The sequence below is a fragment of the Geotrypetes seraphini genome, chromosome 2 (genome assembly GCF_902459505.1).
Source record: "Geotrypetes seraphini chromosome 2, aGeoSer1.1, whole genome shotgun sequence".
Lineage (NCBI taxonomy): Eukaryota > Metazoa > Chordata > Amphibia > Gymnophiona > Dermophiidae > Geotrypetes > Geotrypetes seraphini.
Window position 1 is genome coordinate 485,992,245 of NC_047085.1, and position 14,840 is coordinate 486,007,084.

General features: G+C 35.3%; 1 protein-coding gene across 2 annotated transcripts in view; it reads right to left on the reverse strand.

Moving 5' to 3' along the window:
- Positions 1-14,840, reverse strand: part of ARF1 (ADP ribosylation factor 1) — a 64,733-nt gene that overhangs the window by 7,777 nt on the left and 42,116 nt on the right. For both annotated transcript variants that reach the window (XM_033931832.1, XM_033931831.1), the window contains exons 3-4: positions 8,747-8,857; positions 858-982 (exon numbers count right to left, since the gene is read on the reverse strand). In XM_033931832.1, the coding sequence (XP_033787723.1) occupies positions 858-982; positions 8,747-8,857 (236 nt within the window). The remainder of the gene's footprint in view (positions 1-857; positions 983-8,746; positions 8,858-14,840) is intronic.

Genomic DNA, 14,840 nt, shown 5'->3' on the forward strand with positions numbered 1-14,840 from the left:
AATGAAGTTTTTTTTTTGTTTTTTTTTTACAAATAGAAACCGAAAAGAAATAAGATTAATAATAAGCAAAAGTTTACGCGAGCGGGAAGGCAAAGTAGAAAAAAGTTTCAACAGCCGTTGAAAACGCGTCTTCTTAGCTCCGCGGAAACTAAGAAACTGAGGGACCGCGCGCCTCTGTCGGGCGGGAAGGCACTCGCGCGTGCGCGGTGCGGCCGAGCTAGAACTTTCTAAAAGTTCTTAGAGTGCAATCACTCTAAAATTGTCCGTACCGGGGCTCCAACGGTGCCGTCACCCATCAGTCAAGAATATGCTGCCTGCTTGTCCTGGGATAACATATACATCTGAACATCCAAATTTAAACATCACTCTTGCCTCAACTGGCAACCAATGTAATCTTTGATAATAATGTGCCACATGGTCTATTTTTCAAATTAATTAATTTTCAAATTAAAAATTAAACAAATATCACCACTAAATCCCAAAGTTGAGGTTTGGAATCCACACATACATTCAAATTTCAAGAGTGTGTTGCAGTGGTTAAAGCTACAGCCGCAGCACCTTGAGATTGTGGGTTCAAACCTACGCTGCTCTTTGTGACCCTGGCAAGTCACTTAATCCCCCCCCATTACCCCAGGTACATTAGACAAAACTATGAGCCCACCGAGACAGGGAAAAATGCTTGAGTACCTGAATAAATAAATGTAAACTGTTCTGAGCTCCCCTGGGAGAACGGTAAAGAAAACTAAATAAATAGGATGGAAAATTAAGACTATGGCACCATCCCCTCATCCCCCAAACATGTATTTCTATAAAGAACTTTTTATGCTTAGTTTCAAAATCTGTTTGCTTGCACTCACCTGTTTATTAGCAAACACTAACAAGACAGCATCTCTAAGTTCATCTTCAGCCAACATCCTCATCAATTCTTCTCTGGCTTCATTCACTCTTTCTCTATCATTACTATCAACCACAAAAATCAAACCTGCAAGGAAAGAGACCCCAATTATAAAGTGGGAAGGGGCGATTAAGGATCTGAAATCTAGTTAGGTATCAAAGCTTTTAGATATTTTAATTAAAAGCATATTTATGAATATGTTAACAGGGCAGTGTAAAAGCACCTCATATATTATCATATAAATATAAGTCAAGACCCCCACTTTCCCCCACAAATAGAGGAAAAATAGTTAACTCAAATATAAGTCGGGCAGCTTAATAGTCAAGTGCCCTGCCAGGCTCTACACCCAACCCCCTATCTTCCAACCCCTGTCAGGCTCTGCACCCAGCCTCCTCCCTGCCAGGCTGTGCACCCAGCCCCCTTCCCTCCTTCCCAGGCTCTGCACCCTCCTTGCCCTGTCCGTCGTACCTCCTCTGCTGATCCCTGGTGGTACAGAGTGCAGCAGGCAGGAGTGAGCTTTCTGCCCTCCTGCTAACCAGATTGGCCGATTGCTGCGAGTTCTAGCTTCTTCAGTCACTGAGCAGCACTGAGCTGGAGTGTGCTTTGGCACTGCTGCTCGGTGCTGAGTGCCTTCCTGACTGGCTCCCACCGTTCAGGGCAGGGTGCAGAGCTTGGCGGCGCCCTGCAATAAGTCTGGTAGGGGGGCACTGGCCCACAAATAAACCAGGATCCCCATTTTTGGGCCAATTTTTTGGCCTAAAAATCTCAGTTTATATTCGAGTATATATGGTAACTTAAGAAAATGTAGTACTCAAGTCTTCTTTTTTTAAAATTTTTATTTATAAATTTTCCATTCTTACAACATCTGAATCATAGTAAATATTATTAATTATTACATATCTAGTATATTGTCATTAATAATTCATAGTATTTAAAATATAATATGATAAAGATTATACATTAACATAAAAATATAAATCCCTCCCCCTTTTTGTATAACATGTTTCCAATAATTAATCAAATCCCACCCCATTCATATATAATTTTTATCATTGTGCTAAGAAATCTAATCATTAGAATAATTAGTCAATGGTTGCCAAATTTTCTTGAAATTAAGAAAATTCCCTTGTTGTAACGCTAATTTTTTTTCCATTTTATATATATGACAGACCGAATTCCACCAGAACGTAAAATTTAATTTGGTATAATCTTTCCAATTTTGAGTAATTTGTTGCATGGCGACTCCTGTTAGTATTAGTAATAGCTTATTATTATTTGCTTAGTTCTCATTGCAGTGCCAAATAATATGGTATCATATGAGAGTCCTACATAATTCTCTAGTAACTTATTAATTTGGGGCCAAATTGAATTCCAAAATGCGTTTACACAGGGACAGAAAAAGATTAAATGATCTAACGTCCCTATTTCCAATTTACAATGCCAGCATCTATTGGATCTAGTACTATCTATTTTTTGCAGGCGCGTTGGGGTCCAGAACACTCTATGTAATAAGAACAACCATGTTTGATTCATAGACGCTGACTTTGTAGATCTTAATCTCCAGGACCAGAATCGTGGCCATTGAGACTCAGAAATTGTCTGACCAATCTCAATACTCCAAATATCCCTAAGACCTGTTTTCTTTTTTTTATTTAAAAATCCGTATATCAATTTGTACCATTTTGCGGCTTGGTGACCCAAAAAATCCGCCTGGAAACATAGAACCTGTAAACTATATTGATTATTTAGATTTTTCCATTCAGGGAACCCTACCTGAATGGCCTGCTTCAATTGCATCCATTTAAAATATTGTGTTTTATTTAATCCAAATTTATTTTGCAATTGTGAAAAACTAAGCAGTGAACCTTCTGATATGACATCATTCAATGTTCGTATTCCTGCATTTATCCATTGTTTCCAGACGATTTTAAATCCGCCAATTCTGATCCTGGAGTTTACCCATATTGATTGATTTAGAGATTTAGCAATAGGTTCTGGTGACAGATTACTGATGTATCTCAATGTTTTCCAAGTGTCAAATAAAATTCTGTGGTCTTTGTATCTTTTAGGCATTGTTATAGTTATTAACTGTTCTGGATGTAAAGGGAACAGGAGCCGCCATTCTAAATACAGCCAATCTGGTACATTTTCCAAAAGATCTGGGAGGATCCAATACATACCCTGTCTTAAAATATAGGCTTGATGATACCTATAAAAATTTGGAAAATTTACCCCCCCTTCCATAATTGGTCTTTGTAATGATACTAAAGCGATTCTTGGTCTTTTCCCACACCAAACAAATTTTGTAAGAACATTGTTAAGTTTTTTATAAAATGACCCCTGGAAAAATATTGGAATCATACTCATTTGGTAACAAACCACAGGCAATATCATCATTTTAATTGTTTGAATTCTTCCCCACCAAGAAAGATGTAATGGATTCCATTGCTCACACATTTCTGTTATTTTTTTCAATAAAAGTTTTTCATTCTCTTTGACTGTGTCTTCAATTGTATTTTTGATCATAATTCCTAAGTATTTTATTCCATCTTCTTTCCAAATAAATGAATATGGATCAAATAATCCTTTGGTACAATGAACATTGATTGGGAGAATTTCAGATTTGTTCCAATTAATTTTATATCCAGAAAAAGTACCATATTTTTCTATTAAATTAAGTATACATGGAATAGTAGTTTCCGGTTCTCTTAAATATAATAATATATCATCTGCATATGCAGATAATTTAAATTCAAAACTGTTAAATGATATTCCCTTTATCTCCTTAGTTTTGTTTATTGCAATTAATAAAGGTTCTAGGACAATATCAAAAAGTAAAGGAGACAGAGGGCATCCTTGTCTAACTCCCCTATGCAAGTTAAATCTATTTGATAAATTATTGTTAATATATAATCTTGCTCCAGGAGAGCTATACAATGTCTGAATCATTTTAATAAAACCGGATCCTATACCAAACCATTGTAAAGCTTGGTATATAAAATTCCATTCCACTCTATCAAAGGCTTTTTCTGCATCTAAAGATATTAAAAAAGCTGGATCATTTATTTTTTTTGCTAAATTTAATGAGTGGAATGCTAATCTAGTATTATTTGATGAATGTCTTTTAGCAATAAATCCTGTTTGATGAACATCAATAATGAAAGGAAGAGCTTTTGCCAATCTTAATGCTAATATTTTAGCCATCAATTTGTTATCCACATTCAATAATGAAATAGGCCTGTAATTTGAAACCAGAGTAGGATCTTTGTTTGGTTTTGGTAAGACTATAATTATCGATTCTGCCATAGTACCAGAAATATTTTCATTCTTTATTTGATATTGATACAAATTTAACAGATGTGGTAATATGATATTTTGGAAAAATTTATAAAATTCAACCGTATACCCATCTCCACCTGGAGCGGATCCAACTCTAAGAGACTTCAATGCTGTTTCTAACTCTTTTAAAGATATAGGTTCTTCTAAACTTCCTTTTATATGATCTGGAATATTTGGTCCAATATATGAATTTAAAAAAGTTAATCCGTCTTGTTCTTTATTTTTATAAGAATTGGAAGTGTATAATTCTTTGTAAAAATCAAGAAATTGTGTTATATCTTTTGTGTTGGTATGTGTTTTACCTTGTGTATCTTTAATTGCAATAATCTTAGATTTTCTTTTCTTTACTTTAAGAAAATTTGCTAATAATTTCCCAGCTTTATTTGAATTTCCATAATATTGTACTTGTTTATTGAAAATGTCTTTCCTCACAATTTGAGAAGAAATCTCATTATATTTAACTTTTAATTTTAATATTTCTTGTAATGTATTATTTTCCCATTTCTCAATTAATTTATTTTCTAATAATTTAATTTGCTTTCCCATCTCAAGAAATTGTTTTTTTTTTGTTTATTAATAAATGTTGAGTATGAAATAATATTTCCTCTCATAGTTGCTTTAAAAGCATCCCATAAGATCTCAGCATTAATAGTATCTGATTCATTAAATTGAAAGAATTCTTGCATTTTTATTTTAAAGTCTTCAATAAATTTTGAATCCGCTAGTAAATCATTATTAAATCTCCATACTGAATCAAAGTTTTCAACATCATAATTTTGAAGATTAATCCACACACCAGCATGATCTGAAATTATAATGGGATCAATTGTTGCTTTTAGTACACGCTGCGCTATATTATTAGAAACAAATATATAATCAATTCGTGAAAAAGATTTATGGACCTGAGAACAAAAAGAAAATTCCTGATCATTAAAATGAAGAATTCGCCATATATCTACTAAATCACAAGATAGTATCAAATTATCTAAGCCTAATGATTTCATAATTTTACTTGGTTTTTTATCCAAAATCGGATCCATTACAGCATTGAAATCCCCTGCTACTATTAAATTAGATGTAGCCAGTGGTAAAAGTAATTGTTGAATTTGTTTAAAAAACTCCATTTGATTCGTATTAGGAGCATATAAATTGAATAAATTCAGGGTTGTATTTCCCAGAACCATTTCGATATGTACCCATCTACCTAAGGGATCATAATTAATTAATTTAAAATCTGCATTACATTTTTTGTTTATTAGAACAGCCACTCCAGCTTTTTTCTTTGAAGCAGGTGCAAATAAACATTTAGAAATCCAACCTCCAGATAGTTTTTTTGATTCAATTTCCGAAAGATGGGTCTCTTGTATGAAGTAAATGTCCGCATTTTGATTTTTAAGGAACGATAATAATTTCTTTTTCTTAATAGGATGATTTAAACCATTGACATTCAACGAATACATTTTTATATCCATCTAATTAATAATTATGTTTTAACCAATATTCTATAATAATTTACAAGATTAGTTCCTAGCACATTCAATAAAAATTTATCTCCTATCCCACCCATTATTTTCCCTCCCTCCCCACCCATTATCATATTCTGATTTGGAACACGCATTGGTCATGCAAAACCTAAATCTCCATCTCCAGGCAACTAATAATTCATTATATTATTTAAAAACATATTTCTAAATTCAATACATTCTTTATACTTCCACCCTTATATAATTGAAAATTATATCCATTTAATCTATAAAATTTTATAAATTTACTGAGAATTATATATATTTGATTCATAAAATTAAATTCAATATCATGCATACATGTAATATATTATTCTTAATAAATAAACATATTACAAATATATCTCTTATTCTCTATATATCTGTTATTCATCATGTAAATTAAATATATCCATTTTTATAAATATATTAATATTAATAATAAATACATTTCAATCATTTTCATAGATAATCTTCATAATGAATTAATTTGAATGAATACTTGAATAGAATATACATTTTATATCAATAAATAAGTTTTATAATAAATTCCTATTTTATTAATTATCTACCAATCAATTACTTAATTCATTATTTTTCCATAATAAGTTAATATAACTGAATAGTTGAATTAAATATAAATTTTATAGTAGACACCTATTTTATTAATTAATCCATTCAATATTCAAATTATTATCTTGTATATATTTCATAAAATTACAATCTTCTTACATAGAATTAAAATATTATTTTTATAATAAATTAATATATTTCTTTTTTTTTTTTTTATTTTTTTTTAGTCTTATTCTCAATATAACAATAACAAATTTTCCTTTCAATATTATTAATAATAAATTCATAGTAAATCATTTTCATTATTCAATAATCATAATAAGTTAATATACTTATATAATTAAATATATATAATAAATTAAATAAATTCTCTATTTTGATTAAAATATATATTTTATATAAATATTATTAGTTTTATAATTTATTTATTTATATTTTAATAATTAAAAATTTTTTTTTTTTTCACTAGTATTAATGAATGTGGATGCTATTATTTTATTAATAATTAATTTGATATAATAATATTATATTATTGCATCCACTATATCAGTAAATTATCTTTCCAGTTAGTAACATTTCTTAAGTCTTAATTTTTTTTTTTTAATAATCTTCTTTATTTTCCCTTTTTTCCATCTTCTTTCTTCTTTCTTCAGCTGAATTGTTCCTTTTATTCTGTTTTTTATGCAAACATAGGTTCTTCTTGTGTCAAAAATTCCTTCAGTTTTGCAGGGTCTTGAAAATATATGGACTTATTTCCACTAGATACTCTCATAGTGGATGGATAATATATTCCATATATGTAACCTTTTTCTTTCAACTGCTGTCTGTATGTGAGGAATTGTTTTCTTATGTTTGCAGTGTATTTGGCAAAATCAGGAACTAAAATCAGTTTTGATCCTTTATAATTCAAGTTTTTATTTGCTTTTGCCATTTTTAATATTTCCTGAGCATGTTGGTACCTTAAAACCTTGAATATCAAAGGTCTTGGAGCTGCCTGGTTTACTGGCTTTCTTATGGGGATTCTGTGGGCTCTTTCTATTTCTAACGGCCATTTTGAATTGAGCTGAAGCAGTTTAGGTAAAAGATTTTCCAAGAATTGTACAGGATCTCCCCCTTCAATATTTTCAGCCAGCCCTAAAATTCTGATGTTCTTTCTTTTTCCTCGGTTTTCCATGTCCACCATTTGATTTTTTAAAGCTGCTACTTCTTTTTTATCTTTATCATATTCTTGTGTGAAGGATTCAAATTTCTCCATTTTTTCTTCCATCACTGCCATTCTCTGTCTTTCGGTTTGGATTTCTTGTTTCATGTTAAGAAGTTCTTCTTTAACTTCAGAGATTTTATTGGCATTTTCAGTCAGCATCAGTTTTATTTTGAACAGTTCAGTCATAATATCGGACTTTTCAGTGAGTTCTTCAGTTTCCATCGGGAACGGCACACTCGATGGTGACAGAGGAGTTACTTTTGTTCTTTTTGCTGAACTTCCCGATGTTGAAGGTTTTTCAGCTTTTCCCTGCTTCATACTTGCCATTTCCGACGTTGTTTTATATATATTTTATAGCGGTTAGGCAAAGTGAAAGTTTTATTTTTTTTCCGTTTGTTGCCTGGATACGGGAGCGCTGCGGGTTAAGCTGCCATATCGTGCGCGCTCCAAGCCACGCCCCCTTTTTCTTAATTAGAATTTCAGTGCTGCCCAGTAAACAGAAAAATAAGTTTTAAAGAACAATGCGGGCAGTGATGAGTTAAAACTGGACAAATGTGTGTGTGCTTGGTTGCAACTATGCAGACCACAGCTACTTCAATCCCACCATTGTGTGTATTTTCACAATAAATCCTGGTGTAGCCATTTCAGTGTGGCTCAACTTGTGTCAGCTAAGCTATACTTAATTCTCTATATAAATTCAAAACAGATTTAGAGCTCAAAAAATGCCATATTGAAGCCACCAGGTTATAAATGATATATAAATACTCAAAATAAATAAATAGATTAAAAAAAATAATAGTTTATAAACCATGACCCTACCCAGCTCAAGATATGGGTAAATTTAGCCTGTCCTTTAATGTTTTGCCTTTAAAAGAAAAATAAAAACCTGAATATTAAACATTGCATATAACAAATTCAGCTGTACCTCAAACCAACCCCTCTATTCTCCCCTCAAATATTGAAGCGGTGATTTATACCAGTATTTCTCAACTTGGTCCTGGAGTACCCACTTGCCAGTCAGATTTTCAAGATATCCACAATGACCATGCATGAAAGAAATTTGTATATAATGGAGGCAGTGTTTGCAAATCAAGTTTATGCAAATTCAATGTGGACATCCTGAAAACCTTACTGGCAAGGGGGTACTCCAGGACCGAGTTGAGAAACACTGATTTATATAACAAAAAGTACAGTATGCATGACTACATTTGACCTTAAAACCACCAGGCTTACCTTGTGTGTTCTGGAAATAATGGCGCCAGAGCGGTCTGATCTTATCCTGACCGCCTACATCCCACACTGTAAAACTGATGTTCTTGTATTCTACTGTTTCTACATTAAAACCTGAAATAACAGGAAAAAAGCTGAATCAGACCAATTTAGAGATTTTCTGAATTCATATAAATTAGTCAATGCCTTTATAGAGATTAGGTTCTTACCTTGCTAATATCTTTTCTAGTAGATAGGTGTGTCAATCTGGACAGATGGGTAATATCCCCATGCTCACAAACTATGCAGAAGGAATTCACCCCAGATTTTAAATCCCTCCTCCTTCACCAGAGGGCTCTGCTGCTCCCTTCAGTTTGTACCAAAGCAGGCAATATCCCCATACAGAAACATGTGAACATAATGTAAGAATTGCCATCCTGGGACAGACCAAAGGTTTGTCCCAGTATGGTATTCTGTTTCCAACAGTGGTCAACAGGTCCCAGGTATCTAGCTAGATCCCAAGTAATAAAACAGATTTTATGCTGGTTATCCTAAGAGTAAGCAGTGGATTTCCCCAAGTCATCTCAATAATGATCTGGTAAGAACCTAATCTCTTTTTCTAGCACAATAGGTGTGTCATTCTGGATAGACAGGACATACAAAAGCAGCTCATAACATTCAGGATAGAAAGACAAGAGTTCTCCTTTGCCACTACATTTACTCTATAAAACATGGAAAATGTATATAGAGTGGATCAAGTTGCTACCCTAACAATCTTCTCGGGAGAGACTGCCCGAGCTTCTTCCCACAAAGAAACCACACTTCTAGTTGAATGCACCTTTATGGAGACTGGTGACTGTTTTCTGCAAGATATCAGAGAAGCACTCTTCTCACATCCAATTTTTTCAGAATGCGGTCCTTTGTAAAACCTGTTGACTGGAACGCCAGCAATCTGACCTTGATTGACATGGAAAGCCAAAACAACCTTCAGCAAAAAGGATGAACGGTGTGCAAAGGAACTCCGGCTTCTGTGGACTTGAGGAAAGGCTCTCTGCAAGAAAAGAGCCTGTAGCTTCGAGATTCTTCTCGCTGAAGTAATAGCCACAAAAAAAAACTGGTATTGAGAATCAGATCCACAAAGGACGCTTCCCTGCAGTGGCCTAACTAAGACCTTGCAAAACATTAAGGTGCCATGATGGAAAAGGGCATTTTAATGGGGGCCTGAGCCATAGCGCCTTCTTTAGGAATCTGGCTATGCCCGGATGAGACACTAAGGCAATTTTAGACTCCTGAATCCTGAAACAAATGAGTCCTGCCACTTGGACTCTGAGGGACACCACTGTAAGACCTTGGTCAAGGCCAACCTGGAGGAAAGCTAACACCATTGAGTTCACAGCAGAGAATGGCTAATTTTTTCCCTAATGCACCAGAGCTCTACTGTGGGCTGAGCGAACAGTTGCTGACACTCCTGTGCTATCAGATACAGCCAAGCTATTATTTTGGCTACTTTAAGGGCCCCTTCAGGAGCATCCCAATGCTCCATGACCAATACATTGCTATCAGGATGCCAGGAAAATGAAGACTAGGCTCTCACTCCACTCATTATAGAGTAGAGGGAACCTGTTGGAAGTCCAAGTATAACTCTTAGTGATAAGCTCTAACAGAGCCAAGGGTCTGAACAGATGGCAGACCATAGGTTATCTCCTTGATCGAGGGCTGCCACTGTATTTGGCACACTCACACCTGCCTGCAACCATGCATTTCCCTATGTGAGGGCTCACTCTGTGATGGTAAAGGCATACAAATATACCCCTCATCCTCTGAGTATCTCTCGGAAAGGCCCATTGGATCCTGACCAGCCTCTGGCATTGAGGCATATGCGCCCTGAGAGCCCCAGCCCCCTTATGCATCTCCTTTGTGCACTGATGTCCCCTGGGCATCTTGGCCATCCAGATAAGCTATCCACCTTAGATGCAGTATTAGGCAGCACGGAATCTCCTTTAGATGACTCCAGCTTAAGTCTCTTGAGCTTCGTGCCTCTGCGTTTAGGATGTCCGCCATTCCGGGGCTCTGGGAGGGATTTTCTCCCAACCGATAGACCCTCCTGGACATTCCTCAGTCCTAGAGAGCAAAGGGGAGGCTAAGCAGACTGCTCTTCCTCCTGCTTGCCTTGGATCGGTATGGAATGTTGCTACTCTCTGAGTTTTTAAGTTAACAAAAATGGGGGTCTAGGATAACTTGTGCTCCCTTTATTATCATTTTTCTCTTGCACCTAGAGTGCTTTGAATTATAAATAATTAGATTTATTAGCACACTTATTTTAGATCCATAAACAGTAACTTAGTTTAAAGATAGAACTCATCCCCTGCGATCTAGTCTATATTGGTGAAACAACGCGTGCCATTAAGGCACGCCTAATAGAGCATAGATCACGTCTGAAACAAGGCGACACTGCGACCCCTTAGTTACACATTGCTTGGAGGCAAACCACAGTTTTGAAGATCAGGTTTACTGTTCTTGAAAAAGTGATCTTATCTGAAAGAGGTGGGGACATTAATTCTATCCTCTTGAGAAAAGAAAAGCGATGGATATTCAATTTAAAGACAGGAGAGTGGGATTTATAATATGGGTGCTCTTTGAATCCACATACAAATCCACTGATATTATATGGTATATGCTGGAATCTTGGATCCAACCATCTGAAATGTTTTATTAAAGTTTACACCCTGAATGATTGTGTTTCCATCATAGCTTATTGACTAGGTGATCCCTTCAGGATGGCAGATCTGTTTATATTCGGTTTGTTTAAGGTTACGTTGCAGTGTTGGCTATGTCACCCGAGTCTTCGTTGGAGCTTCCTTGTTTTGGCGGGACATTTGAGTGTCATATAGTTTTCTTGCGGAGTTGTGCGTGATTGAGTCAAATATTTTGTTGGGTTGTCTTTTTCTTTTTTATATAGCAGTATCATAACATGTTCATTCGTATAGATATGACGTTTGAGCGTTATGACGCTGTCCTGCCCTTACGAAGCATGAGCATCATATTTCAGCATCATGACATCATTCCGCTTCCACGAAGCTGCTTGTAACTGAGTTAATTATTTTATTCAAGCGTCATGATGTTATCCTGCTCCCACAAAGCTGTTTGCAATAAAGTTAATTATTTTACGGGACCACTTTCTTTATATAATAACTTCACAGTGAGCTCGCTTGTATAAGTAAGAAGGTCCGTAAGATTGGAAGGCAAGGTATTGTGTTCCCGTATGGGGATTTTAAATGTTTATACAATGGCGTTAACAGCATGAGTGGTTTAATGTGTTTTTTCAGAAAGGATAATTTGAACTCGGTGGGGTTATTTTACTGTTTGAATGTCTAAAATGTCTAGGTTGTTAAGAAGGTTTACATGTGCGTTCATGGAGGCTAAGCGTTCTTGTTTGTTTGAACTGAGGGAGTTTTCAATGGTTTCCGTTTAAATTTAGTCATCTTATTGAGTGAAGATTTATGGTTAAATAAATAGAGAGTTATCTAAGTAAGAGTTTTTAAATTGTTCTGTGGCGAGCTAATGGTTATTGCCATATCTATCTTTAAACTAAGTTACTGTTTATAGATCTAAAATAAGTGTGCTAATAAATCTAATTATTTATAATTCAAAGCACTCTAGGTGCAAGAGAAAAATTATAATAAAGGGAGCACAAGTTATCCTAGCCCCATTTTTGTTAACTTGTTTACATCAGAGTGTGGGTTGGATAATTTATAAATCTGATCCGTGTTTGTAGTTTGACTCTCTGAGTTTTTGCCAGGTACTAGTTACCTGGATTGGCCACAGTGAGGATGAGCTAATGGGCTAGATGGACCAATAGCCTTACTGGGTCGGACCATTCTTATGTTCTTTCATATGTTAGAAACATAGAAACAGAGTAGGACGGCAGAAAAGGGCCGACTGCCCAACAAGTCTGCCCACTCAAGAACCCTCCTTCCTCTCTCCCTCCTTCGGGAATCCATCTTTTAAGCATTCCTCTGGAGCAACCCCACCTGTCTGTACCATCATCCCTTGAAGTCGAGCGTGGTTCAAGGGACGATGGGACAGACAGGTGGGGTTGCTCCAGAGGAATGCTTAAAAGATGGATTCCCGAAGGAGGGAACGGTGATGCCAACTATTCAGCCCCTTGTCAGACCCGCCGAGATTACATTGGACTCGATTTAGACTGCACTGGACTTCCTGTACCAGGTATGCCTGGAAACCTTCCCTCTTGTTCAGGAACAAACTTTAAAGGTGAAAAAGTGTGAAAAGGCATTGAAGACCCAAGGGGAGAAATTCAGTGGTTTAGAGACATTAGTGCAAGATCTTCAAACAACTTGTGGAACTGTGGTTCAAGATAAGTTAGTTTTATTAAGAAAGATAGAAAATTTGGAAAACTATACGAAACAACTGAATTTAAGATTGTTGAACTTTCCTAAAATGATTACTATGTTACCCAAAGATATATTTTACAAATTTTTGAAGGAAATTCTCCAATACCCTGAAGAAGATCTCCCTCCTCTACATAAGATTTATTTCCTGCCAGTTTCTCCTAAAAAAAACCTTCAACCTCTGAACCAGCAGATTCACTTTCTATGATTTTTTCTACTCTATTAGATATTTCAAATATACTGGAAAGTTCTGAGGAGGAAGTAGTACTGCGTTCAACATTAGTAATGTTTGTATTCCAACAGGACAAGGAAGCACTTCTTCGCCTTTTTTTAAGGCATAAAGAAGTCCTTTCTGAATGAAAAGATCTCAATTTTTCCAGATGTTTCAAGATCTACACAAACAAGAAGGAAGAGATTCCTGGAGATGAAAGAAAATGTGAAAGCATTGGGGGTAAAATTTCAATTATGCTTTCCGTGTAAATATATGGTTTACTTGGATCAAAATACTTGTGTCTTATGAACCCACCCAATTACAATTATTTTCGGAAGGAAAGGGAGTATCAATGTAGGAGATCGAGTAATTAGCTAGTCCACTTAATGAATGTGGAAGAGCCACTATTAATAATTTTTGGTATAATTGGTTAAATTTTGTTTTAATATCACTCCCTGATATGTGCGATTGTCCCTTAATGTGGGCTGTGGAAGAGACTTGAAAATGATTAATTTGTTATAATGATCTCTAACTTGTTTAGGTATTTTATTTTTGTAATGAGATTGGCCTCTTGATTTGTTCAATAATTGTTTTTGTTGAAAAATGAATAAATGATGATAAAAAAAAAAGAATTACCATACTGAGACAGACCAAAGGTCCATCAAGCCCAGTATCCTATTTCCAACAGTGACCAACCCAGGTCCCCAAGTACCTAGCAAGATCCCAAGTAGTAAAACAAATTTTATGCTGCTTATCCTAGGAATAAGCAGTGGATTTCCCCTCCAAGCCATCTCAATAACGACCTATGGACTTCTTTTACAAAATTATCCAAGCCTTCTTTAAACCCCGCTAAGATGATTTCACCACATTCTCTGGCAATGAATTCCAGAGCTTAATTACACATTGTATGATGAAATATTTTCTCCAGTTATGAATCTTCTACTTAGTAGCTTCATCACAAGCCCCCTAATCCTAGTATTTCTGGAAAGAATGAACAAGCAATTCATAACTATCCTTTCAACTCCACTCAGTATTTTATAGACGTCATATCTCTCAAGCCGTCTTCTCCAAGCTGCTTTAGCCTCTCCTCATAGGGAAGTCATCCCAAACATTTTATCATTTTTGTCACCCTTTTCTGTACCTTTTCTAATTCCGCTATATCTTTTTTGAGATATGGCAACCAGAATGGAAGATAGTATTCAAGTTGCAGTCCTATCATAGAACGATACAAGGGAATTATAACATTTTCATCTTCGTTTTCCATTCCTTTTCTAATAATTCCTATCTGCTTTCTTAGCTGCCACTGCTTATTGAGCTGAGGGTTTCAAAGTATCCTCAACAATGACATCTAGATCCTTTTCCCGGGCAACGACTCCTAACAGAGAACCCAGCATCACATAGCTATAGTTCGGATTCCTCTTTCCCACATGCATCTCTTTGCACTTACTCACATTAAATGTCATCTGCCATTTTGATGCCCAGTCTTCCAATCTCACAA